This window comes from Dama dama, chromosome 3, assembly GCF_033118175.1.
Source record: "Dama dama isolate Ldn47 chromosome 3, ASM3311817v1, whole genome shotgun sequence".
Taxonomy (NCBI): Eukaryota; Metazoa; Chordata; class Mammalia; order Artiodactyla; family Cervidae; genus Dama; species Dama dama.
Genome location: NC_083683.1, coordinates 46,116,221 through 46,144,165, shown reverse-complemented (window position 1 = coordinate 46,144,165; position 27,945 = coordinate 46,116,221). Strand labels below are relative to the sequence as shown.

General features: G+C 55.0%; 1 protein-coding gene across 2 annotated transcripts; it reads left to right on the top strand.

The window, feature by feature from the left end:
• The first annotated feature begins 4,810 nt into the window (after window positions 1–4,810).
• ASIC1 (acid sensing ion channel subunit 1) lies at window positions 4,811–27,261 on the top strand. 2 transcript variants are annotated; one of them, XM_061122732.1, is made up of 11 exons: window positions 4,811–5,172; window positions 5,775–5,970; window positions 23,295–23,445; window positions 24,049–24,176; window positions 24,473–24,623; window positions 25,143–25,199; window positions 25,648–25,801; window positions 26,210–26,301; window positions 26,493–26,572; window positions 26,661–26,765; window positions 26,926–27,261. In XM_061122732.1, the coding sequence occupies exons 1-11, from the start codon at window positions 4,811–4,813 to the stop codon at window positions 27,028–27,030; spliced, it is 1,581 nt and encodes a 526-aa protein (XP_060978715.1). In that variant the 3' UTR covers window positions 27,031–27,261. The 2 variants fall into 2 exon arrangements, with proteins under 2 accessions (XP_060978715.1, XP_060978714.1); XM_061122731.1 differs by lacking the exons at window positions 4,811–5,172; window positions 5,775–5,970 and adding an exon at window positions 20,088–20,744.
• Window positions 27,262–27,945: the final 684 nt, after the last annotated feature.

The following is a 27,945-nucleotide window of genomic DNA, read 5'->3' as shown; positions in this document are numbered from 1 at the left end:
GGTAAGAGGAGCATTTGGACCAGAAAAGAGAATGAAGTGGGAGAAGATGAAGGTCAAGGGACAAAGTGGAGTCTGGAGGGGTGGAGGAGAGGTGTGTTGATGGGGCTTGTCTGCCTCAGGTCCACAGCCCCTTCCCACTGTCTGCTAATTAACTCCTTAATTGTCTCCACATTTGCTGAGCTGGCAGATGAAGTGGTTGCAGACAGATTGGGGCGCGTGTGATTTCACACACTGGGGAGCGGAGAAGAGCTGTCGGGAGTCCCAGGAGGCCTTGCCCTCCCCCTTCTCCCCCATGGTTTCCCCTTCTCCCCTCTGTCTCCGAGAGCTGGAGGGTGCTTCTGCACCTAGAGCAGATGGGGCCATCTGCAAGGGAAGTGTCCGTGGGGAATTTGCCCCATCAACCTCTTAGGGATGAAAATAATACTTGCCGCTGTTGATGGAACACCTACTGTTTACCAGGCAGACATTTTTTTCATCCCTGTGGGCATTAGCCAGATTTTATGGTTTGTGGAGAAAAGGAGGCTCAGATGAGTTAAGGAACTTGTCCAGGATCACACAGCACTGGTGTGACAGAGGTGGGATTTGAATTCAGGTCAGTATGATGCCAAAGCCCTGGGTGGGTCCTAGCCAGATGCCTTGTGCAGGGGACAGAGGGATACCTACAGGCCTATTTCTCTCAGCCCCAGGAGAGAAAGGGTATTGAGGTCAAGGGACTGCAGGCACCAGGAGGAAAATGTGGACAAGAAACCAGGAGGAAGCTAAAGGAGCTAGGATCTGTCAAGGTCTGAATAAGAGGTAGGTGGGCCCAGAGAAACAGAAAGAAGAAATGTGACACTAATCACAGTCCTCAGAGCCCTCAAATGTCATCTTACCAAAGCCAGCTTCCCTTTTCTCTCATTCCTGCACCACAAGCCCTTGTCAGTAGGACTTACCCTTCTGCCTCTTGATGCTGGTCCATCCTTCAATTTCACTCTTGGTTTTTGCTACCAAGTCTGGAGTCAGTTGTCAGCCTGTTCATCTCTCCTTTGACACTGAGAGAATTTGGCCCATAACTCCGGGGCCACTCCTGGGGCTGGACACAAGAAAAGCCACAGTGGAAGTTTGCCAAAATGTACAAGGATCCATCTCACCTCAGATGAAGAGGAAACAATAGCTTAAGGGACTCAGGCTGTACATAAGAAAGAACTTCTCAAGCTGGGGTCTCATATACAGGAATAAATAACTGAAGCTTTGATCCAGACCTGTGGATTCTGAAGATCTAGATTTCTCAAGACTGACTGCTATATATCACAGGTCTTGAGAAGTTGGGAAATCTGGACCCCACCTCCAGAGATTCTGATTTAATAGGTCTAAAGCGGGGCCACGGCAGCAGAATTTGAAAAAGCTACCCAGGTGACTCAAATGCGTAGCCTGGGCTGAGAACCACTGTCAGATTCTGCCCTGATGTGGCTGCACTGGTGGTTTTATTACTGGATTCAAATAATAATGCTAATGAGGATTTACTGAGTACAAGCTAATGTGCTGAGCTGTTTCTATGCATTAGTTCATGTAATTCTCAGAATCTCCTGTGAAATAAACATTATCCCCATCTTACAGATGAGGAAACTGAGCTCAGAGAGGTCAAGGACCTGCTCATGCTAATGAATGGCAGAGCCAGGTCCGGGTGTGAGATTGCCTGATTCACACGCTTACCTTCCCCCAGACTCCTCCTGAGGCTGCTCCTTGGCCTCAGTCAGTCCTTGCCTGCCTCCACCTCACCTCATCACCTTTCTTCCACCCCCGCTGCTCCCTCAGTAACATCCCAGGTGACTGAAGCAATTTGCAGCCATTTGAAGAAGCTCCATGTGTCACTCAGCCTGCGAGGGTGGGGAGCTAGGGGAATTACAGATGCTTCAAAATGGTCCACCCCTCCTCCTGAAGTCATTTGGAATTCAGGAATCAGACTCTGCCCAAGATTTCCTCAGATCCCTGCTTGGGGCCCTCCCAGGCTGAAATCCCACTCCCAAATGCCCCCCTTTCGTTGATTCTAAGTATCTGGGAGGGTGCTGCCACCCAGCGGCTGCCCGGGCACATGGCGGCTCTCTGGAACAGCCTGGTGCTGCTGGACAGCTCCCCAATTCAAGAGGAGAATCTAAGATCCTCCGTTCCTCTTGGTAGCACCTTGACCAAGAATCTAGTAATTGGATCCCAGTCTCCCTCCTCCGCAGCCCTAAGTCTACACTCCCTCTTGGGATCTCCAGCTCCCTTCCCTGTCTTTCCATGTGCCCCCGGCCCCCAACCCCTCACAACTTCTCATCCAACTTCTTTTCTCCGTGCCAGCCCCTTATCATTATAGGTTCTCATTCTGACTTAAAGCCCTGGGAACACACCTCTCACCTCCCTCTCCCAGAGCTGCACCAGCCCACAAGTGGAATGAAGGAGGGGCTAGAGATAGAACTCTTGTCCCCCACACCCCCCTCCTCATCATCTAACACCATCAGACCTCAACAGCCTTCGTGCTAAGAGCCCCTAATGAGAATCAGCAAATTAACAACTTCCCTTTGATTGCTCCTACTCTGTTAATTGGATAGGGAGGGCCCCCCAAGGCCTCTTAGAGAGGAGGAGGGAGGAAGAGAAGGAGAGAGATGAGAGCTACAGGAGAAGACACCCCCCCCCCCACCAGACCTGGTCTCTGTGGCTCAGAATTTAGCTCCAAACCTGAGTACAGCTTCCCTTCCATCCCTTCCTCTCCTGTCCACCTCCCCCCAACCCCACAACTTCCCACCTCTCCCCATTCTCTTCTCTTGCCCTGTTTCTTGACTTCTGTCCAGATTCCCTTGACCTCTGGCTATTTCTCCTTCCTTCTCTGCTCCTTCTTTAGAGGTTTGGCAAGGAGACGCTGCGAACCTGCCGCTGCCCCACACCCCCAAGGCAAGGCCAGTGTTTCCAGGATGGGGTTTCCGTGGCCAAGGCTCTGCGTTTGTTTACATGTGTACATGTGTGTACGTGTCACCTGTAGGTGGGGAGCCAGGATACGAGCAGGTGAATACTTGTAAGCTTATGAGTTCCTGCTCTGTGGGCCAGGCCTCTGGGGTGTGTGGGTGTCTGTGGGGGGTGCATGTAGCTGTGAGTGGCGTAATGTGACTCTGGTCTGTATATGTGTCTATGTCTCCACACGGGCAAGTGCTTGAATCAGTCAAGTGTGACTCGGAGCTTGCGTGTGTGTGTGTGTGTGTGTGTGTGTGTGTGTGTACGCGCGCGCGCGCGCACGCGCTTGTGTGCCACCAGAGGAAGCAGCAGCAAGAGGCAGGAGCATCGATCCGAAGGAGACAGCGCGGGGAGGGGGACGCTGGGGGCAGACACCTTCCCTCCCGTGCGCGCGCGCGCGCGCGCACTCATACACACACACACACACACACACACACCACAGTCAGACACAAGCCACAGGGCCTCGCAAGCAGGGAGACGGCTCCGGGACCCGAGGGAAGCAGCGCCGCCGAGCGCGGCCAGGAGGAGGGGGCGAGGCAACGGGGGGAACCCTCGATCCCGCTCCGCGGTCCGGGGTCCCCGCGCACACACCGGCCCAGAGACACCCTCGCAGACACTCGTAGGCGCGCACGCGCACCCTCTCCCCTCCCCCGCCGCCTCCCCTCTCGCCGCCTCCCGGCCGGACGATGGATCCCTGCAGATCCCGGGGTTGAGAGCACCGCGCACCGCGCCGAGCCCAGGCGGACCGAGCCGAGGCGAGCGAGGGAGCGCGCGCGGCGGGCGGGCAGACGGAGCCGAGCCGAGCCGGGCCGGGCGGGCCGCTCCCTGCAGGGCTCTGCGCGGCGTGCCGCGGCGGCCGCCGGCTCCCGCTCCGGGCCATGAGCCCCTCCGCGGCTCGGCGTTGAGCCCGCGTCCGGCCCCGCGCCCCAGGACCCGCCGCCGGCTGCCGGGTTCCCGAAGCCCCCTCAGGTGGGTCTCCGATTCCCCCGCCTTTGGCTGCGGGACTCCCCAGCGACCGGAAGCCGGGACTTTCCTCCCCTGTCGCTTTCCCCAGCTTCTGGGGCGCCTCAGTGGCTGGGGAGGGGGGCGGGGGCCGAGCAGGGCATCTGGCTGCGTCGAGAAGCTAGACTGGGGTGGCGGGGTTTGCGTCCGGGGCGGGGACAGCTCGCTGTCATAGGGAACCGCGCCCCCCCATTTCTGTGCAGCCACCTCGGGCTGCCCTCTACCCCCAACCCCCCACCCCAAACATGCACACATACAGCCTGCGCCGTTCTGAGAACTGGAGACGCCTGCAGGTGTGGACACAGGCTGGGCCCCTCGCTGCCTCCCTGGGGGTTTCTGACCCAGGTTTAGCTCGTGGGGTCGGGGTCGAGGGTGAAAACCCAGTCCTGGGGACACTCTTGACCAGGAACTCCTGAGGCCGGGTTCAGCCCATTTGGGGGAGTTTCCATCTCCAGGATGGGGTGGACATTCCTGTCCCAGAGTGACCCCGCATCTGGAGGGAACTCCTGTGCCTGCCTGTGAAAATATGGGGACTTCCCTCTCGTCTTCGGATGACCACATCTGGGGTCTCCCCTGGCCCAGGAGGCTTCCCTGGGAGGGCATTCTTTTGGCCTAAACTGACCCCCACGTCCCTGCATTGGCAGGAACCTTCTTCTGGTAGGGTGTCCATGGGGCAGCCACCTTTGGGCTTGCCCACCAGAGAAGTCTTCTGCCCCCAGAGGCAGTGACCTCTGGAGGTGGGGACTCCGGATGGACCCAGTTGGAGGGACGCCATGTGTACTCTCAACCCAGGGCAGTGACTGACTCCCCTCCCTTCTGCCCCCAGATCCCCTCGGCCAGGATGGAACTGAAGGCTGAGGAGGAGGAGGTGGGTGGCCTCCAGCCGGTGAGCATCCAGGCCTTCGCCAGCAGCTCCACCCTGCACGGCCTGGCCCACATCTTCTCCTACGAGCGGCTGTCTCTGAAGCGGGCGCTCTGGGCCCTCTGCTTCCTGGGCTCCCTGGCTGTACTGCTGTGTGTGTGCACCGAGCGTGTGCAGTACTACTTCCACTACCACCATGTCACCAAGCTCGACGAGGTGGCTGCCTCCCAGCTCACCTTCCCTGCCGTCACGCTGTGCAACCTCAACGAGTTCCGCTTTAGCCAAGTCTCCAAGAATGACCTGTACCATGCCGGGGAGCTGCTGGCCCTGCTCAACAACAGGTGGGGGGCTCCCACCCATCCCCACTCCCAGACACCCCATCAGGGTGCTTCCTCTCTAGCCCACCATACAGCCTAGACAGCCCTGCCCTCCAGCCTCCCAAACCTGCCACTCACAGCAAAGGAATTGGGGTACTGCCAAGCACCCAGTTAAGAGCACCCAATCTCTGATCCCAGTGTGGTTCAAAACAGCTCCGCCCTTAGCCAGCCTGAGCTATGTGACATGGTCATACTCTCTGGAATGACCTCTGCCCACCCTTTTGCTACTACGTCTCAATTTTCTCCTCTCTTGGGAAATCTGGGCATACTGTCTTTAAAGGGTAGAAACCATGCTATGAAAGCCATAGTTCCTGCCTTGAGGTCTCTGCCCACCCACCTTTACCCCTGTGCTCAGATGCCCGACCCCTGGGCAGCCAGTGCAGATCCTCTGTCTTCTCAGACCCCAGGGGGCAGATCCTCTAGACACGCCCAGCTCTTCTTTTGGGCCTCTGCCCAGGGCTGGATGCTGCCCTCCCCCCAGAGTTGGCCATGGGACACTGGAGGCAGAATGGAGGCAGGAACTGAAGATCCTGCCAATCCATGCACTGCTCACCCCTGGGCTCCAGGTATGAGATACCAGACACGCAGATGGCAGATGAGAAGCAGCTGGAGATACTGCAGGACAAGGCCAACTTTCGCAGCTTCAAGCCCAAGCCCTTCAACATGCGCGAGTTCTACGACCGCGCAGGGCACGACATCCGAGACATGCTGCTTTCCTGCCACTTCCGGGGGGAGGTCTGCAGCGCCGAGGACTTCAAGGTGGTGAGTGAGTCCCCTGGCTGGCGGGGGCGTGAGTCAGCTGGACCCCTGTGGAGGAGGAGACTAGGAGCCAGAGGGCCTCTGGGGTGGGTGTTGTATGTTCCTCGGGTTCACTTCTGGCAGAAGGGGAACTTTGTTTAGTTCAGGGGGGGCATTTGCTGTTAGTGAGAGCCTCAGCCTTATGTCTGTGATGGCAGGAGAGAGAGCCTGCAGTGCATAGATGTGTGTGTGTGTGTATGCGCGCACACACACACACACACGCAGCCTAGCAGAGCCCCCCACCCCATCAAGCTTACCTTTTGGGTCACAGGTGTCAGAGCTGGAGGTGGCAGTGGGTAAGCTGCAGCCTTGTTACTCAAAATGAGGTCCAAGGACCACTACCTCTGAGCTTGAACAAAAGGTAGGACTTTGCCACCCCATTTCTCAGACCTACTGAGTCAGAATCTGCCGTTTAACAAAATCCTCAGGTGGTTTGAGTTAAAGTCTGAGCTGCAGCATGAAACATAGGAAGTAAGGGAAGCTTTCTTTTAAAAAATTGGACAGGTAATTCTCTCTGTGCCACCCTTGCCCCTGGCCACTACACACACACACACACACACACACACACACAGAGTGTCTGGTTCGGTTCCCCCCTTACAGGTAATTCTCTCTGTGCCACCCTTGCCCCTGGCCACTACACATACACACACACACACACACACACACACAGAGTGTCTGGTTCGGTTCCCCCCTTGCCAGCCCATAGTCAGGGTCTGAGGAAGGAGAGATGATTTGGGGCTCATAGCATGGCTGAACTGGAGATTCCCTTTGCTTCTTGAAGTAGAGATGCCCCACAAATACTCATACCCTCCGCCCACTGCCACAGATGGGGCTGCCTCAAAGCCAGCACCCCTATGGAGAGGGGTAGGGGAACTGACTGGCATCTCATGTGCCAGGTGATTGTGAGTAAGTCATACAAGTTGCTGGAGGGTTAAAATCAGGCAGAGTGTGGAAAGTGACCAGAGGAACTGGAGCCTTGTGTGAATAAGAGTACCAAATGTGAGGATGAAGCCTGGAACTCTTCCGAACACTCTCTAGTCTCTCCTTCAATCCCCTGGATGAATAGCCATATTTATCTCTATTGAACGAGTGCATAAGCTGAGACAGAGAGGTGGAATGAGTCACCCAGCTCACGGAGCTGGTTAGTGAGACTTAGGATTAGAACCCGTGTCTCATTCAGTCCTAATGCAGTGTGCTCTTTGCAGTAACATTGCTGACCCTGGAATCACCATGTTTACTTCCAATTCTGGCCATTGCTCTTGAAAGCCCAGTCTCCTTAGGACTCTTTTTCTCTCTATGTGTATGTGTGTTAGCCACTCAGTCGTGTCTGACTCTTTGTGACCCCACGGACTGTAGCCCCGCCAGGCTCTTCTGTCCATGGGATTTCCCAGGCAAGAATTCTGGGGTGGGTTGCCAGTCCCTTCTCCAGTTTTCTCTCAATACCTGCCCCTAGTTCTCCACTCTCAGATCCTCCCCTTTTCTCCCTGCCCATTTTCTCCCATACTTGCTTGCTTCCTTCCTAGCGTTAGGGGAGCATGAACTGCATTTGTGTAGAAAGGTTAGAACCATGGTCATGCTTGTTTTTTCCTCTGAAGTTATACAAGACTCCCCTCTTGTAAGCCTTGCCCTGAGACCAGTTTCATGGGCCTTTGTCAGTCCTGCTGGACAAAGTTTACATGACCACAGTCCTTGCTGAGCCAAGCTCATAGGGAGCTTAGTGTGATGCAAGAACCAGTTCCTTCTCACTTTTTCTTCCTCAAAGCAGGTGAGTGCTCGATTCCCCAGAGCCCAAGACCAAAGGGCTCCCAGACTTGCCAACTATATTTCCAAGGGTAGTGGAACTGTACATGAAGGTGGAAATGAGAGCCAGAGCCCTCCTCCTTTGCAGCATATCCAACACAAGCAAAAGGGACCATCAAGAGAGACAGAGGGATGACTCTGGGGGATGGGATGGGGAGGGACGTGGGAGGGGGTTCTGGATGGGGAACACATATGCACCCGTGGCTGATTCATGTTGATGTATGGCAAAAAAACCACTACAATATTGTAAAGTAATTAGCCTCCAATTAAAATAAATTAATTTTAAAAAAAAGAGGGAACTTCTCTAGTGGTCCAGTGGTTAGGACTCCACACTTCCACTGGTGGGGGGTGCAGGTTCGGTCCCTGGTTGGGGAACTAAGATACCACATGCCACACAGCCAAAAAAAATTAAAAAAAAAAAAAAAAGAAAGAGAAAACCCATTAGATCGAATGGTTTGTAGTGTTTGGATAAGGACAGGGATTCGTTGGCTTGACCTGGGAAGGTGCTAAGGAAAAAGTGGGGTTACAGTTAGGTCATAGAAAGTATACAGTTGAGGCTTCATTTGTCCTTTATGTCCAGGAAGATTCCAAGTGGTGATGCTAAGATATATTTTTTTCATGGAAATTGAGATACTGAAATGTGATTGGTCCATGTTGTCTGAGGGGACAGCCCTACACAATCAGATGGAGATATGATTGGTCCACAGAGTTCCGGAGCAATGAAAGTTCTTCCTCTTCCTGGGGAGAGATACCTGGCTAGAATCCCACAGCCCCAACACTGGCACTTCTTGGTCCTGGGTTGTGAGGGAAGATTAGGTTTTTGCTGTTTCTAAGCCCATGTGAAAGACGTGACCCTGAATCTAGCTGTATCCAAACTTCTCAGACCTTCCTTCTACCCTCTCAGGTTGACCTCATTGCAGTCCCTTTCTACTCTGCCCAAAGGGAAGTCCCTACACATGGGAATCTGGTTGTGAGTCCACGTTTGACATCTAGTGGAGAAGGGTGCTGGCATTCTCCTCCAGCTCTCTGGCCCTAAGGGGCACAAACGTTCAGACCTGATACCCCACCTTCTTCCTTCTTAATTAACATCCGCCTCTCCATCCTTGCTGGTCTCTGCTAGGCCAAGACGCATGTATCCAGCCCCTGGACAGATGAAGCACTGACAGAAAACATCTGTCTGTCAGATCAGAGCTTAGGGAGACCATCCTGGCATCTTTTGCTGCCTTGAGAATAGAGGTTCTTAACCAGGCATCCAAGGCCAGCTCAACGTGTTCGCAAAATAGAGCATGTGTGGACACATCTGAACTCTTTCGCAGGTTCCAAGGGCAACCTTCATCCAACAACAGGACCCTTGATTCTGGAGGATGGTGCAGGGGGCATAGGAAGGGCATCCTCTGGTCCACCAGCTCCCCGGTGGGGTCTGCCATCACAAGTGTTTTCCCCAGATCTGCTTCTGAATCCTGTTCAACCTCAGGGGATGACCTGGTGATCGAAGAAGTGGCGTGGCCAGGTCTATCCCCCAGTGGTGGCAGAGTCAGCTCAGGAGAGTGAGGGGAACCTGGGCTAAATCTGGGAGAGGCTGGTTTGGAAACCTTTGGGGACTGAAAAGGCAGAGGCCCATGGGGAAGAGCTCCCCAGAGCAGCCCGGTTGGGTTGACCTCAATAGCTTTCTCCTGAGCTACCAAAGACCGACCCACAGGCTCCCTCTTCCCTGGCCTCCTCTTCTCCTTCTTGATGGGGTGTTGGTTGCCAGGGCAACAGGGTCTGAGACTCCGCTCACCCACCCCACTTTGAGGCCAGCCAGGCCAAGGCAGGGCAGGGGTTCCATGGAGGGGCCGGGGGCGCAGCTGTCTGCTGGGGTCTGGGAGGGGGCCAGGGGGGAGCGAGCACAGTCGCAGCTGGTGCCGGCCTCCAGCTGCATCTTATCTGTCCCTGGCAGTGGGAGCGCTGATGAGGCTGGAATGCTGAACAGTTCCAAGGGGAGGGGGCTGGCAGATGGTGGCCTAGCGTGCCCTATGCCACCCCCCTTCTCCAGCTGAGACCCAGAGCCTTCGCCTGGGGGAGAGAGAAGTGGGAATTCATCTCTGAACCCTGCAAGAGATGGAAGGGGAGGGCAGAGAATGGAAATCCCAGGGTGGGTGTGCAGGGGGGATAGTCTTCTGTCAGGAGGGGGTGGAATTGGAGACAAGGGATGGGGGACAAGAATCCCTGGGGGACCCTGGAGTGGCGGCAGAAGCCTCTCAGAGGAGAGGTAGAGTGAGGAGGTGGACAAATAAATCCCCCCAAGGCTCTGGACCTGGACAGGGAGCTTCTGGAGCACCTAGGGGAGGTGAGATGCTGATATGACAGGGGCGATCCTGGGGCCCAGAGCGTGGTGGCAGAGGTCATCTTAAAGCGAGCAAAGCCAGGCATGGTCGGTCCCAGGGAGAGCCAGGACTAGCAATGAGAGCTTCCTTATCTCCAGGGCTGGCTCTGCCAGTTCACTGACACCCCTCACTCCACACGACCCCACAGCAGCTCAGACCTTGGGTCCCTGGGGAGGGCCTGACTTCACTCCCTGGGTCAGTTCCCTCCAGCTGGGCAGGGAGTGGAGGGTCTGCTGGAGGGGGGCTGCTCAGACTGCTACTCTCAGGGAGAGAAAGGAGGGTCATTGGGCTATGGTGTCCAGAAGCCTGGTGGTCTTTGTCTGTTGGGGGAAGTGGGGGCAGATGGGGGAGCATGCAGGGATTGCGGAGGGACAGGAGGAGCTGGCAGGCGGGGGTTAGCTTTGGGGAAGGGGCACCCCTCCCTCGGGGGTTCTTGGGTGCCTCCTTCAGCCTTACCCTTCCCATCTCTCCCTCCCGCTCTCAGAAGTGTCTGAGGTTGGAGGGGAGGCGACTGAACAGAGCCTATTGCAAAAATCCAGGGGACCCTGCATTGGGGTCTCTCTCATCACACACACACACACACACACACACACACACATAACCCTTGGGTGACTCAGTTTCCTCTCTCACCTCCTCCCTCTCCTCCTCCCCCATCCCTTGCTGTTTCTGACTCCGCCCCTCTCCCAGACTGCTGTCAGCTAAGAGGTTACTCTAAGTTAATTGATCTCTGGCTGTTGGCTAAAGTAATAGGGAGTTGATGTAAGTAAGTGCCTCTGGGGGCAGAGCCGGACATGGAGGGGTGTGGAGGAGCTGCTTTCAAGCCTTGGACTTTCTTCTGCCCCAGCCAGCGGAGAGCTACCTCCAAGGCAAGGCCACTTTGGCACCTGATGTGCGTCCAGGAAGCAAAGGGGAGGCCTGCTGAGAGGTGCGCATGTCTCTGCTGGCAAACTCTGGAGGTGGCTCGGAGCATTCTTCAACTTCATGGAAGGCAATCTGAATTCCTGGGGATGGTGAGGGAGACTGGATGTTAGGCACAAGGGCTGGAGTTAGGAGAGTCAAGCTTTGCTGAATTCCTTCCTGTGACCCTCTGAGCCCCTTAGAGGTGCCAAGCCCCGTGCTGGGCACCAGGGGGCAGAGGTGAGCAGGCAGCCGGTGTCCCTGCCCTCAGGGAGCTTAGAGCCGCGTGCTGTAACCCCAGGAGGCACGGAGGGCAGGGAGGTGCTAAGGGAAGCCTAAGGGTTTCAGAGCAGAGAATCACGTGCCAGGCATGAGAGGCCCCTCATCATCTGGGTGGGGTCCTTCCAATCTCCCCAGCCCAGCTCAGCTATTCCGAAACTCCAGTTCTACGGAAAGTATGATGTTTCCCCACCCCAGCCTCCTCCCGCGGATGACCAGTCTAGTTCTCTCCCTCAAGGGTCCTTGTCTTTGGTCAGGCTCCGGAGGCAGGAGCTGTCCCTCACTGTCCGTCTGAAGTGGCTCCAGGGGTCTGTGCCCTCTGGCTGAGAACCTTAGGGTCAGAACTCTGGCGAGGGGTTCTGGGAGGCAAAGCAGGGAAGAAGACAGCTCGAAGAAGGGTGCTTGGTTTGGGTGGAGGGTGCAGCTGGGCACTGGCGCTCCTGGGATCTCTTTTGGGCATAGTTTCATCTGGCTTCGTTTCTCAATTTCCTGTGAGCCAAGGGGGCTCTGAATGGATTTTTAAATTTGCCAGGGGGCAGCTTCTCCTTCAGCTTGTGGGACTCTCTGGCTAGCCCCTGCTGGCCCACGGGTGGAATGGGCGTGCAGTACGTTTCCCAGATATATGCATCAGACATCTTCTTTGTGGAAAATTTTGAAATGAACATGAAACTGCAGTGTAGTTTCAGTCACCTTGAGGGGAGGTTCCCTTAAGAAACTCTAAGGACAGAGACACTCACCCCAGGCTCTCCAACGCCACTCCTGAAGGAGAGGGAGGGCAAGCTGTGTCTTTTCTGAGCTCCTGTGATTTCTTGGAAAGATAACCCTTTCCCGCTCCTCTCGTCTGTCCCCTCCATGTGGCCTCTCGTCTGTCCCCTCCATGTGGCCAACAGTCCTCGAAGCCTGGGAGGTTGGGCTGTGCGGCTGGGTATCAAGTGTCTCTGGTATGTCGGCTCTTTTGTGCCTGGTTGGGAACATCCCTGGGGAGAGAAAATGCTGCAGTGGCCTTGACCCTGGACAGCAGCCAGCTCAGGCTTCCTCACCACACACCGCACATGTGCCCGAGGTGTACGAGAACCCATGTGCACCTCTCTATGTATGTCTGAGAGTGCGAGTGTGTGGATGTGGATTAGGGTGTGATATGGGCAGGGATGGATGTGCATGGGGACACACGCGGCTCACCTCATGTGGCCGCGGGAGAGAGTGCGTGTGCCCGTGAACCTCGGTCCCATGCAGAGCACATACCAGCAAAATTAATCCTTTCATTCGCACTTTGCAGTTTACAATTTCCGTTTAAATCCTGTGATCCTTATAATTCTGGGAGGCAGGAAGATGTTGATATCTTCATTTGAAAGATGAGGAAACTGAGGTCCAGAAATGTTACATGACCTGCCTGAGGCCACAGAGCCAGTAAATGCCAGAGCGTAAGCTTGACTTCAGATCTTCTATGCCTGATTCTTCGTGGGTGACCACAGGAGTGGGGATGTGTGTAGTGGAAGAGGGTGCCCAGCTCCCCATCTGTAAAGAGACGGGGTGAGACAGGAAGAGGAAAGAAAAGGATGTGAAAGGGAAGATCCCCAGCCTGAGGGTGACTGCACCGTCTTGTGACTCCTGCTTCTTCGTTGCACCATTTGACCAAGTCCCAACCTTAGAGGGGGCTTCCCAGGGCCCTAGTGGTAAAGAATCTGCCTGCCAATGCAGGGCACATGGGTTTGATCCCTGGGTCAGGAAGATCCCCTGGAGGAGGGCATGGCGACCCACTCCAGTATTCTTGCCTGGAGAATCCCATGGACAGAGGAACCTGACAGGCTACAGTCCATGGAGTTGCAGAGTCCGACACCGCTGAAGCAATTTAGCATAGCATACACAGCACAGCCTTAGAGGGACCCACTACTGGCTTCCTCAGCCACTCTCTACCAGAGGAAGTCACATGACAGGCAGGCTCAGAATCACATTGTGTTCATGATCAACATCCTTATATGGGCCTGCAGTGCCGCCCTGGCAACCCCACTGTGTTTTCCTGGTCACCTTGCTCTCCCCGTGATGTCTGTAAATTTCTCCATGCTTCTCAAAGCGCCACCCTTCCTAGCCCTGCTGTCACCCTCAGTAGATGACCTCGCCTCCTGCTTCGCAGGGAAGACAGAAGCCTCAGACAAGATCTCTCTGCTTCTCTGGGTTCCTGCCCCAGGAAGGGAACATCGATCTTATCTAAGCTGAAATCTCAACCTATTCTTACCATCTGATCTCCTTCAACTTTTGTGGGAATTTTACCTTAAAGATCCCGCCTCTCCCTCCTTTATAGTCAGTCTCTCCCTCTCCAGTGGAACCTCCCCATTGATAGTGAAGCATACTTGAGGTTCTTCCGTCTTAAATGTATAGCTATAATGACAGCTAATATTTATTGAGCACTTACTATGTACCAGGCTTTAGGTTAAAATAAAAACAAAACAAAACAAAAAATCTCTCAACTCTACTCCCCACCCCCCAGCTCCCAGTCTCTCTCTGCTTTCTTTCACAGACAATATCCTTAAAATTGATGAATATATCCCACTATCTCCATTTTCTCATCTCGATCTCACTCTCTGATCCACTCAGGCTGCTTTCTTCCCCTGTCCTCAGCACTCCACCAAAATGGTTCTTGCTGAGGCCACTAGTGACCTCCATGTGTCCAAAATGCACAACCATTTTTTTATCCTTGATGTCTCAAGAATCATTCAAAATGGTTTACCACCACCTTTATTTTTTTTAAAGCAGGTTTGCTTTATTTACTTACTGTTACTATTTTTGGCTGTCTTGGGTCTTCATTGTGGCATATAGACTCTTCATGGAGGTCTGCTGGCTTCCTCTAGTTGCAGTGCATGGGGGTTTCTCTCTAGTTGTGGCATGCAGGCTCAGTATTTCCCCAAAAGTGAAAGTGAAAGTCACTCAGTTGGGGCCAACTCTTTGTGAGTACAGTCCATGGAATTCTCCAGGCCAGAATACTGGAGTGGGTAGCGTTTCCCTTCTCCAGGGGATCTTCCCAACCCAGAAATTGAACCAGGGTCTCCTGTATTACAGCTAGATTCTTTACCAACTGAGCTATCAGGGAATCCCAGTATGTCCCCAACCAGGGATCAAACCCTCATCCCCTGCATTGGAAGGCAGATTCTTAACAATGAACCACCAGGGGAGTCCCCCACAACCTCTCTTTCACTTGACTCTATTGCCTGATAACTGTATTCTCTTGATTCCCCTGCTTTGTCTCAGTACTCCTGCGTCTTTGCCAGTTCATTCTCTTCCACTTGGCCATTAAATGTTGGCACTACCCAAGTCTCAATCCGAAGCTTTCCTCTTCTAAATCGTGATTTAATGGTACAGCTTGATGAATTTTTCATTCGTATATTTTTACACTGGTGTATTTATATAATATTTTATATATTACATCAGTGTGTACTTATATTGATATAAAATTGTAAAACATGTCTAGAGTCCCAGAAAGTTCCTTCAGACCCTTTCCTAGTCAATCCTACCCCACAAGAGTTAACCACTGTTCTGGCTCCTGTTAGTAGAGGTAAGGTTCACCAGTTCTTTTTTTTTAATTAGAGGATAATTACTTTACAATACTGTGATGGTTTCCCCAGTTCTTGAACTTCCTAGACCATGTAACCTTAATGCAATACATACATGTTTGTGTTGTTCTTCTTTTGCTCATGACTATGTCTGGAAGATTCAGTCTCTGAATTAATATATAGTTCTTTTTCAATGCTGTGTAGTACCTCATTATGTAAATAGCATAAAATTTATCCATTCTACTCTTGCTAGACATGTGAGTTGTTACTAGTTTTTGGCTATTATACATAAATTTACTGTCAACATGCTGTTCATGTCTTTAGGTTACCATATGCACTCATTTCTCTTGGGTATGTGACTAGGAGGGCTTCCCTGGAGGCTCAGTCAGTAAAGAATCTGCTTGCAGTACAGGAGACTCGGGTTCAATCCCTGGGTTGAGAAGTTTCCCTGGAAAGGGACATGGCAACCCACTCCGGTCTTCTTGCCTGGAGAATCCCATGGACTGAGAAGCCTGGCGGGCTACACAGCCCATAGGGTTGCAAAGACACAACTGAAGTGACTGAGCATGCATGCACAGTGACTAGGAGCTGTGGTTAAATCAGAAGTTAAGATTCTGTTTAGCTTGAATGGATATGACCAAATCAGGCCATTTTTCTGTCTTTTCTAAAAAACTTTATATTCTATTCCTGAGCGGTCTCGTCTTCACTCGTGACTTCAATTACCATGTACACACTGACAACTGCCAAATGTATGTCTCAGCCCAGCTCTCTCCTCTTAGCATCAGCTCCAGTGGCCAATTTTTCACTTAACATCTCCACTTGGATCTCCCCAAGGCTCCAAGAACCCGGCATATGCAAAGCCAAATTCATCATCTTAGCTCCCAAACTTGTCCTGTACTTGTGTTGCTGATCTAGTGAGCCATTCACCCACTTATGCAAACTAGAAACCATCCCGGGCACTCCATCTCCCTCTCCTCCCTAACCAGGTCTCCTAGAGATGCCTCCTGAACATCTCCACTGCATCCCCGTGTTCGAGGCCACCCCATGGCTCCATGTCTCACCTAGACTGCTCCAATGATTTCCTAACAGAACTTGTAGAACCCCTCAGGCTCCTCCAGAGTGGTCTCTTTAAAACACTGCTCTGATTGTTTGAAATCCTTCCATGGGGAAATGGGACCAGAATCCTTACCCTGCCTTCAAGGCCCTGAGGAGTCTGGTCCTGTCTGCTCTCTGGCTACATCCTCCTCCTCTCAGCTCTCTCCTCTCGGGACTTTGCAGTGACTCTGTGCTCTGGAATTTCACCCCCACCCCCACCAACACATACATAGCAGACCTTTACCTAATTACTCCTCCTTATTCTGTAAGTATTTACCTGGCTGTGTTGGGTCTTAGTTGCGGCATTTGGGACCTTTCATGTGGCGTATGGATTCTCTAGTTGTGGCATGCAGACTCAGTAGTTGAGGTGCGTAGGCATAGTTGCTCTGTGGCATGTGAGGTCTTAGTTCCCCAACCAGAGATCAAGCCCCTGTCTCCTGCATTACAAGGTGGATTCTTAATCACTGGACCACTAGGGAAGTCGTCCTCCTTAATCTTTTGATTTCAGTCCAAACATCACTTTCACAGAGAAACCTTCCTCAATTTCTAGTCTGGGTCAGATTCCCCTGTCATTCACTTCCATGGAACCATATTATTTTTTTCATAGCACCTATCATAGTTTGCAATGAAGTATTTATTTTTGCAATGAAAAAAAAAACTGTCTCCCCCACTAGATGATAAGCTCCATAAGGGCCCAGTCCTTTATCTTTTTCCCATAGTGCTCAGCACATGAACACTCAGGAAAGAGTTGATGAGTAAATGCAAAAATGGAGAAGGAAGGGATTTAGTGAGGAATGACCTACTTATAGTGTCAAGCCCACTGCTTGCTCTCCATGAGACTTGAATGGGTCATTGTGCCTCAGTTTCCCCATTTATCAAATGGGGAGAAATTACTCAAACTTGCTTATTTTGCTGCGTTTTATATATGAATCCCCTGAGGCATCAACTGAAAAGCAGGAAATATTTCCATAGATGTGAGGGGTGGGTGGAGTTCAGAAAGAGATGTAGAGAAAGTCAGAGAGCCCTGGGTGGCCACGCTTGGCTTGAGAGAGGTCCTGGGAAGGCAGTCATATGAGGAGGAGTTTTGTCTTTGGACGGAGGGTGCAGAATTGAGTGTTGTTCCCAGAGTGTGTGCTGCTTGGGCACTTCTCCTGGAGCCCCCTGTGTATGCTGGCGGGGGAGTCTGTGTGTTCGGCTTAATCCTTTCCTCATCTCCCTGTTACTGTGACAAATGTGGATTATCTACCTACTGGAACAAGATGAGGAGGAGAGAATGTTAGAGGATGGAGGAGGGAGGAAGAGCAGTTGGGGTGTGTGTGTGTGTGTGTGTGTGTGTGTGTGTGTGTTCCTTGTCCACAAGAGGGCTGAGTGCAGGTGCGGGTGTGGGTCTTTGTGTCTGAGTGGGGGAAGAAGTGTCCAGCCACAGCAGATGTGCTGCTATCAGAAGCTGCTTCCCCTGCTCTCTGGGGAGGCCACGCAGGGAACTTCCCTGCCTCAGTTTCTTCCCTCTGGAAGTCCAATCTACTTCCTCTTCCAGGGAGGCTGCAGGAGGGGAATGATGCCCTCTAGTGGGCCTGGGGTGCAAGGGCACCTGCAGCTTCCCCTGCCCAAGCCTCAATTTAGGCTGGCCCACCCCCACCCCGTCTTGGAACTCACCTCTGAAAAAAACGGCATCCTGGGCATGCACAAAGGACTCCAAGAGCTGAGGTCTGGTAAGAGGGAAGAAAACGCACATGGGACAGGAAACAGAAAAAGAACCCATAAAGTCATACGGGAGAAGCCTGAGCACGACAGCTAAATGCGGGAGGTCTCGCCTCATCTCTACAGTGACTTAGCTCTGCTTGGCCTGGGTGTTCCTGGTCTTTTCCTTCCTGTTTCTCCACGTGGCCCCTGGGTCCTGCTCTTTCATTCTCACGGCCCCTTTCCTTAAGGAGCTACTGATGACTGTGCATGCCCGAAGGGACTTGAACTTCCCTTCAGTTCTGTTCTGAGTAGGTACTCACTATGCCCTGGAATCAGGGGAGGCTTCTTGGAGGAGGCAGCATGTGAGTAGGGTCTTGAAAAATGAGTAGAAAGTTTCCAGAGAGTCCAGGGAAAGCATGATACTGTGGATGAGCCTAGTGTGTCTGTGGAATGAAAGAGGACATGGTGGCTGGACGCTGGTTGCCGGTCTGGGTAGGGTGGGGAGGCGAGGCTGGAGGATAAATTGCCAAGGCCTTGTAGGTTTCGGGGTGTGGGGTAGGGGTTCAGGGGTGGGGGGTTGAATTTTACCAAGAGGCCCTGGGGAGTGAGAGAAGGTCTTGAAGCGGAAGAATGATCAGAATTACATAGCGTGGACTAAAGGTGGGGGAAAACTGCAGGGAGGCGGGGAGTGAGGGAGACCAGCTGGGAGGCATTTGTTTAGGGGAAAGGGGAGGTGGCCAGTCTGAGGGCAGTGGCTTAAGGAGAGGGACCAGATCTCCAAGGCTGCTCTTCTTCTGGGGCCTCTGTGTCCCTGGCAGCAAAGCTGAGGCCACAGGTCCCACATTGGTCAGTTCTGCTGGAAGCTGGCACCCTGCCTCCCATCCTTGACACTCTAGGGTCTCTACATACAGCTAGAGGAGGACAGATGTATGGGAGCAGGGAGGGGCAAGGAGGAAAAGGAGGGGAAGGAGCCTGGGGCTGTGGGATGGTTACGGACTAGAAAGGCCCAAGTAGACTTGCCTGACCCCCACTGTCCCTCCTCTGGCCCTGCAGAGGAAGGGTTAATTCGTTTCCCCTCCCTCCCCCTCTCCTCCCCTCAGGTCACCTTCTAGGCCCTGGAGACTTGGCTGGTGGCTCAAGTTCCTCAACCAGTGGCCCTGAGTAATCAGAGCACATTGAGGGGCCAGGGGCCTGGGAGTGGGGACTGATGAGTTGAGAGCAAGAGGAGCATCAGAGATGCAGGGGCTGGGGGTACCTGCGAGGCTGAGGATTTGGGGGTACCCCAGGTTGGTTCCCAGCACTCTCTACCTGACCCAAGACCCTGTGTCAGTGTCACAGAAGGGAAATCCTAAAACCGCTCTCCTGGACTGCTGGGGGTGGGCAGGCTGGGAGGGGGAGTGGTGATCTGCCAGGAAGCTTTTCAGCTTCAAGAGACAGGGTCCCTCCCCCCAGTGCCGGGAAATAGCCATAAATGAGTCTGTGGTCAGTGAGAGACCTCTGCTAATGGAACCTGGGCTGCCCCCCAAGCCACAGCAGGGAGTGCAGCTCAATGTGTGTGTGGGGGGGATGCTGACTGAAGCAGAGCAGGGGTCAAGGGAGGGAGGGGAGGATCCATGGTGTCAAGGATGGCTAGAAGGGACTGGAGGCGGAGGGAGCGATTAGGGGTTCAGGGAGTAACCGATGGTAAACTGTGGTCAGCTCAGTGATGAGAAGGGAGCTGAGAGTCAGGGGGAAAATTAGAGGGGCCCTGGGGTGTACGAGTGTATGGGGAGAAGTGGGGATAAATTAGTTAATTGGGGCAATTATAAATCAGGGGGAGTTAGAGAAGAATTAGAGCTTAATTAGAGGTACCGACTGAGTATGGGGGCTCACATAACTCAGAGGAAAGGCCAGATCAGGTGAGGCTGAGGGTGAGAAGGCTGAGGGATGTCTGGAGGGTGAGAGGGAGCCTGAGGGGATGTGTGTGTCGGGGGAGGGGCAGAGACTGTTGCTGGCTGAAGTCACGGCAGGGAGAGCAGAGCGAGGACTCTGCTAGGTCTCATCTCACCTGGAGAGGTGGGTACCAGGAGCCCCAGGGCTTCTCCAGGGTTTCCACTCTGTCCTTGACCCTGTCAGTCCTGCTGGAGCTGGCGACCGGAAAGGGGCTCCAGCCCTGCTCCCCTCCATCAGCCTCCCTTTCCCACTGCCATCAATTATTCATGGGCTCAGACACGCGCCCTCCCTGGCAGGGCAGGCTGGTCCTTCTCTCCATGCCCCGCCCCACCTCAGCCACGCTGCCACAGAGGCCCTGGCGAGAGGGGGGACGGCCAGCCGGGCGGCAGAGACCAGGTCAGAGGACTGGAGGACCCTGCCTAGGGCCACAGCCCTGTCCCCACTCTCTCACCAACCTCCCGGGGCCAGGAAGCCCCCGGAGAAGATGCCCATCCAGATCTTCTGCTCCGTGTCATTCTCCTCTGGAGAGGAGGCCCCTGGGCCCTTGGGAGATGTATGGGGTCCCTGTCAGCGCCAACAGCGGGACAGCTCAGACTCAGAAGAGGAGGAAGAAGAGAAGGAAAAGGAGGCAGAGAGGAAGGAGGCCAGAGCGGGGGACTCACCGATGGACCTGGTGGCCTTCGCCAACCGCTGTACCCTCCACGGCGCCAACCACATCTTCGTGGAGGGGGGTCCTGGGCCGCGGCAGGCCCTGTGGGCAGTGGCCTTTGTCCTGGCACTGGGCGCCTTCCTGTGCCAGGTAGGGGATCGAGTTGCCTATTACCTCAGCTACCCACATGTGACTCTGCTAGACGAAGTGGCCACCACGGAGCTGGCCTTCCCGGCGGTCACCCTCTGCAACACCAATGCCGTGAGGCTGTCCCAGCTCAGCTACCCCGACCTGCTGTACCTGGCCCCCATGCTGGGGCTGGACGAAAGCGACGACCCGGGGGTGCCGCTCGCACCCCCAGGGCCCGAGGCCTTCTCGGGGGAGCCCTTTAACCTGCACCGCTTCTACAATCGCTCCTGTCACCGGCTGGAAGACATGCTGCTCTACTGCTCCTACTGCGGGGGGCCCTGTGGCCCTCACAACTTCTCGGTGGTGAGTGGAGCCCACAGTGTCTGCCATGTTCACGCTGACTGTGAGCGTGGCGACCATGCTGGTGACCGTCCTGCCCCTCCTCCCGGGCCACCCACCTTCTGTGACATGGCTCAGAAAGCCCTCACCCGGGAGCCCCAGGGTCTGCAGCTGGGCTCTATTTCCAGGGCTGTGCCAGGACTGCCCTCCCTGTTAGAATCCTGAACACACAGCTGGTAACTAGTTGCTGCCCCAAAGCCTCCAGCATGTCCAGCCCTTTCCCAAACCTCCCTGTGGTCCAGCCGGGATCACAGGACCTGACTCTCACTGAGGTCAGCCTTCGATCGGGTGGCTGGTGCCTATGTTTGACCTTAACGATTTTGACTGCCACCCCGGACTGGAGCTGGGACTGGAGCTGCACCTCTGGAGGTGCAGGAGAAGGGTGTGGAAGGGAGGCAGAGGAGTAGGGGTACCCCCTCCACCCCGGCACCCCCTGTCAGCAGCATCCTCACGTGGTCTTCCTGTGCACCTCCTACCACGTGTGCATGTGTGTGTGTGTGCGCATGCCTGTATGTGTATGCGTGTGTGTGTGCACGTGTGTCTGAGGGAGCATAACAGGTCTCCTCCAAATCCTCCCCTTTCCCCTTCCAGTTCAAAGTGGCCAGGGACCCGATTCCCAGGGGAAGCCTAGGAGTGTCTAGGGCCTTCCCTGGTGAGGGGCCAAGTGACACCCCATCCTTTTCCCCAGCTCAGCTTCCAGTTTCATCTGGCCTGACAGGTGCCCTCCTGTCCCCTACAAGTGCCGGATGCCAGGCCTCTCCTCCCCATACACCCATCTCTCAGCCCCCCACCTCTTCCCTAGTGCGGGGGCCGGTGCGTGCCATCGTGTCGGTGCATCGTGGACTGAATAGACAGACAGGGACCTGGAGGTTTCGGGCTCTGGACCTCAGACAGGCAGGGAGTTAGAGGAACGTGAGCCAAGGAAGGGGTCAACCTGGTTTCTGGGTGAGATCTAAGGGTAGAGGAGGCACTTCTCAAACAGAACCACCAGGTGGCAGCAGAGTCCACTGGTCCTCAGCACAGCCCTCGAAGCCAGCGCTAGGGTTGCAGCTCCCAGCCCATCTCAGCCACCAGGAGTTCCTCACATCCCTGGGGGGAGGGTAGGTAGGGGTGTGTGTCCAGCCTGGACTCTGTGGCTCAATGCCACAAAGCCTGGTAGTGGGGCTGGGGGATTAGGAGTTCTCTCCCTCATCTCTGGACCTCACCCACAAAATGGGGGAGGGCTCTTGTTTTTTTTTTTTTTTTTTTCCAGAGGGGAGAGGAGGAGGCTGTTCTAGGAAGAGGGCAAAGACTCTACTGCCTAGCAACCCGCACCCCCTCGCCACCCCAGTCCAGCCTGACACTGTCTCTCTTTCTCTGGGCTGTGTCTGCACTCACCTTGTGACTTGCTTTGTGGACTCTGTCACCATCTCACTGGAGTAAAAGCACGCTCGCCTCACGTGTGGGAACTTGGGGGCATTCTGGGAAGCTGTGGGGAAAGGGCTATAAAGAACTGGTTCGCTTTTCTCTCTGTGGCTGTGTAATCAGAGCTGCAGTAGGGGCTGCTCTGTGGCATGGAGTGGTGGGGGGCGGGGTCCTGCCCCCAGGCCTGAGATCTCTTCTGCAGCCCTCACTATTCTGCACCAGCATTAGCGAATATGCCAGGTCCTGGATAATTCTGGTGATAATGGGACAATGATGGACTTTAGGGGCTAATGGCAGAGGAAAGGAGCACGCTTAGCGTGGTCTCGGGCAGAGCAGGGCTTCAAATGCCTGGGGTGAAATCTAGAAGAGAAGATTTGTCTCAGAAGGCCCTGGGCCTGGGGAGAAGGCCCCAGGAGGGACCAGAGGTGTGGCAGGGATGAGGTCAGATGATGGAGCTATATATGCGGGGGCCCTGCAGGAAAAGGGTCACCCCTTGGATGGTTTAGTTGAAAAGACTAACAAAGGGACTGTTTACAGAGCTGCAGGAGAGTAAAGAAAAACAATGAGGGGGCCTGGGGCACCAGAAATAGTGGGAAATTGTCAGAGTCAAGCTAAAGGAACACAAAGAGGCAACAGTGCTAGGCAGGGAGCCCCCTCCCCCTCCCCGGCAGGATTTGTAGCCCAGAAGGGTCTAAGCCACCTTCAGAACCCTCGCAGATAAATGGCCTGGTCTTTCCCTCCTGTCCTGGTAGACTACAGTCCATGGGGTGGCAAAGAGTCAGACACGACTGAGCATGCATCATGCAGCAGCTCCCTCCTCCCATCCTCTGATCCCTCACTGATACCTCTCATCGGTAGAACCCAACCTGAAGCCAGTCTGGATGGCAAAGGTTCACAAGCAGTGCACTCTGTGGGGATCAGCCTTCCAGGGCACTCAGCCAGCCAGAGAAGGATGGAGGGGGTGGGAAGGAGGACAGATGGGGAATGGGCTGCTCAGGAGGGGTCATTCCTGAAGGGCTGAAACTCCACCAGCTGGAGGGTCCGGAGACAGTCCCTGGTGGGCAGAGGGTATTGGCAGGACTCTCAGGCTCTCCACTCTGCCCCCACCAGGTCTTCACTCGGTATGGAAAGTGCTACACGTTCAACTCTGGCCGAGATGGGCGCCCGCGGCTGAAGACCATGAAGGGTGGGACGGGCAACGGGCTGGAGATCATGCTGGACATTCAGCAGGATGAGTACCTGCCCGTGTGGGGGGAAACCGGTATGTCGCCTCTCTCGTGGGAGCCCCCTCCCTGTGGCTCCAGGCCTCAGCCTCTGGCAGGGGCTCTGAGGCAGGGCGTGGGCTCTCTTCCCTTCCTCCCAGCATCTCCAGCTCCCACTCTACCTGATGGCCACACTCACATTTCCCTGGCTCCCCTTTCCTGGCTCAGTTACTCTCCAAGGTAACCAGCCATCACTTTCCACCCATGGCCGCCACTCACTCTATAAATAACTCTGTCTCTTCTTGGGCTGCCTGCCGTCTGTCTGGTCTCAGGGGCCTTGGGACAGAGAGATATGGGGGAGAAGGGAGAAAAGGAGGGGGAGCAATGGAGAGCCTCTGAGACAGTGAGAAATAATCTGAAACAATGAGATACATAACGGAAGCCAAGTAAGAGAAGAAGTGTGTAGGATGCAGGGGTCACCAGGGCAGCATGGGGCTGGTGAATCCAGAAGGAGACTGGGGAAGGGCCAGGGCTCCTTGGACTGACTATCCTCCCCTAGTCTCATCGTGGTTGTCTCAAGAGCGGGAGGAGGCCCCCAGCTCTGCAGAAGGTTAGGGAGGAAGAAGAAGCCCTCCCAACACACACCCCTCTCATTCCCATAGATGAGACGTCCTTCGAAGCAGGCATCAAAGTGCAGATCCACAGTCAGGATGAACCTCCCTTCATCGACCAGCTGGGCTTTGGCGTAGCCCCAGGGTTCCAGACCTTTGTGGCCTGCCAAGAGCAGCGGGTGAGAGGGCCACAGGAAGCTAGTCCCAAGGGTGGGGCCTGGGGGCTCAAGATAGAGGTGGAGTGGTGGGCAATCAATAATGGGAAGGACAGGTGAGTTAGAGTCTGGGTAGCCATCTGACTAGTCAGGAGCATGAATGGTCTAATGAATGGGATGTTCCATAAACTCTGAGACCCTCAGAGGCTGCAGAGGGAGAGGGGGCAGGACTCCTGAGTTCTGCATCATGTCAGAGGAGTCCATCAAGGTGACTCGGGGAGAAGTCCCCACACCCCCCAGCTCCCCGGCTCTCCCAGCAGCTCATCTACCTGCCCCCGCCCTGGGGCACCTGCAAAGCTGTTACCATGGACTTGGATTTCTTCGACTCCTACAGCATTACGGCCTGCCGCATCGACTGTGAGACACGCTACCTGGTGGAGAACTGTAACTGCCGCATGGTGCACATGCCAGGTCAGGCCCCAGACTTCCAAACTCAGTCCCAGGCCCCCCAGCCCACAGCGCCCTGCACCAGCTCCCCATGCACGTCAACCTCCTGCCAACATGCAAGCAAGACCAACTGGCTTCTCCTCACCCCAGTTCCAGCACCAGTCTATCCCATATGGTTCTTGCCTCCCTGACCTCAGTTCCTGGCTGGACCCATAGGGATTGGTGAGAAGGGTCCAGGAGAGATGGACTATAGGGTGGGTCACCTCCAGTACAGACTGCTGCTGCTGCTGCTAAGTCACTTCAGTCATGTCCGACTCTGTGCGACTCCATAGTCAGCAGCCTGCCAGGCTCCTCCGTCCATGGGATTTTCCAGGCAAGAGTACTGGAGTGGGTTGCCATTGCCTTCTCCGCCAGTACAGACTAGGCACTGACTATTCCTACCCTCCCACCCTCTCCCAGCTTCCAGCATTTAGGCCTCTGCTACCACCAGTCACAAGACCCCTTTCACCTCCATCCTGTACTGCTGTGTTTTCTCCTCTCCAGGGGACGCCCCATACTGCACTCCAGAGCAATACAAGGAGTGTGCAGATCCTGCTCTGGGTGAGTGCCCCTGGCCCAAGGAAGTCAGGGGAGGGAAGGAGGTGCTGCCGGCTGTCTGCATAGGGGTTTCAGAGCAAGCTCTCAGAAGCTTCTAATAACTCCTGGATCAGGCTTCGTGTGCACCCTCCTGTGCCTGACTCTGGCAAGGCTGGGCACAGCATCTCTAGAGGCCCGGTGAAAAATGAACAAGAGTCACCTGGGACGGGTGGCCCTCACCTGCTCTCATCAGCTACCTCAGCTGATTGACCCCAGAGGGCCCTGAGAGAAGGAGAGATGGGGATTAAGAAATATCCACGGGGAGCCGCTGGGCACAGGGCTGTAATGAAGGACAAGTCAGAAAAAGAGAAGGGGGCTCAGGCTTCCTTTGGGCAGAGCCAGGCTGTGGGTGTTGGGAAGGTGCTAGCAGAAGGGCACCACTCAACTGGCACCTCTCACCTGGCTGGCACAGACTTCCTGGTGGAGAAGGACCAGGAGTACTGTGTGTGTGAAATGCCCTGCAACCTGACCCGCTATGGCAAGGAGCTGTCCATGGTCAAGATCCCCAGCAAAGCATCAGCCAAATACTTGGCCAAGAAGTTCAACAAGTCTGAGCAGTACATAGGGTAAGGGCTCTGGCTGTGAAGGGTAAGGGACGGGCCCTGTTGGGGTCAGCAGACAGGAGGAAACTGAGAACATAGGGAAGGCCACCAAAAAGTCTCAGATGCGCATGGAGGGAAGATCAAGTCAGAACACGTTAAGGAGGCACCCCTTTCTCATTCCTCCTCTCTCTTCATCCTCATGGCTGTAACTGGGATCGCCTCACAGTTGCCGGTGTGTGGAGCGACTTTTCAATTACCCCATCATATTTAATCCTCACAACACCTCTAAAAGGCAGGCAGGTAGCCACATCACATCTAGTTTTATAGACACAGAGACTGAGATTCGGTGAGGATAGCTTGCTGAGGTCACCCAGCTAGTAGGGGACAGAAATGCAACTTGAACCGAGGTCTCCTCTCCCACCCCCTCTGCAGGGAGAACATCCTGGTGCTGGACATTTTCTTTGAAGTCCTCAACTATGAGACCATCGAGCAGAAGAAGGCCTACGAGATTGCAGGGCTCCTGGGTGAGCTGCTGGTAGCACCTGTGCCCTTCCCATGACACGGGCATGGTGTGACACCCTACCACCTGAAGCGGGCTGCTCGCCTCTGTCCCACAAGGCCTCCTCCCCGGCCCCAGGGGCCTTCTCCTGTCCCAGTGAGCTCCGCCGCTCCCACTGTGTCCTGACTCCCCTGACCTCCCTGTGGGCCCCTGCAGGTGACATTGGAGGCCAAATGGGGCTGTTCATCGGGGCCAGCATCCTCACTGTGCTGGAACTCTTTGACTACGCCTATGAGGTGAGTGGGGGTGGGGTGCTGGGGCGGGGCCATGGGAGGGGCGGGGTTCCAGACTGCCCACTCACCCGCCGCCCCGCTTCCGTCCCAGGTCATAAAACACAAGCTGTGCAGAAGAGGGAAGTGCCAGAAGGAGGCCAAAAGGAGCAGCGCGGACAAGGGCGTGGCCCTCAGCCTGGATGACGTCAAAAGACACGTGAGGGAGCGAGAGAGGCGCGCCCTCCAGCCCCATCCCTTCCCCGACCACCCCAGGCCCACCCCCCTTGCCACCTCTTCTCCTTTGCCTCCCCCACGCCTCGGGGGCACTTGTGGCCCTTCCCATCGATAACCGGCCCCTGTCCTGTGCCCTTCCCCAGAACCCGTGCGAGAGCCTCCGGGGCCATCCTGCCGGGATGACGTATGCGGCCAACATCCTACCTCACCATCCGGCCCGAGGCACTTTTGAGGACTTTACCTGCTGAGCCCCGAAGGCCACTGTACCAAAGGCCTAGATGGGGAGGGCTAGGAGAGCAAAGGGGCCCCCAGCTGCCCCCCACATCTGCCCTGGGGACTCACTCCCCTCTCCCAAGGCATCCCCCCACTCCTGGGCGGTCCTTTCCTCTTGAATGTGGTGAGGAAGGAGTCTCGAACCAGAGTCCTCTCCCTGCCTCCATCCCTTTCCTTTTCTTTCTTTCTTTTTTTTTTTAACAAAACTAATCTAAAACAGAAACTAAAAAGAGAGATTGGGGCAAGTGACCTCAGGCTGCCCCTCTCTGCTCCATGCTGCCTCCCACAGCTCCCAGCCTGAATTCTGTCTGTCCGGCTGTCTGTCATCTGAGTGTCCACCTACATTTTGCTGCCACCAGTCACCAAAGCCCCCTTCCAATGGGGGGCGGAGGGGATCCTCGGGGTCTGGAGTTTGGCCCCAAACCAGAGAATGTACCTTGAAGGGGAGGGCTACTAGGGGGGGGGCTTCCCCAGCCTTAAGAGACCCTCTGAGCCCAGTGACCCCCCCCAACCCCAAGTCTCCAGGCAGGAACCCTAGTCGTGTCTGTTCTCCCCCCACCACCTAGTAACCTGTGAAGTCTCTAGGAAGGTGGGGGTGGAGGATCCCCTGAAGAAGTGGAGCTGGGACACGATGTGGCCCTGGTGCTGTAGGCCACATCCTGATACCTGCAAGTTCACCCCCCAACCCCAGAGCTGCTGGAGAGAAATCCCAAGAGGCAGCCCTCCTCTGCCATCCCATAAGAGATCCAGCTGGTTGCCTTCCAGCTCAGGGAGCCGGGCACTGGTGCCTAACCTCACTGGTCCCTCTCCCCCAGGCCCCTGCAGAGGGCCACATCCATAAATTTTCTTATGGAACTCTCCCAAGTCCTCTTCTGAAACATTTGCTTCTC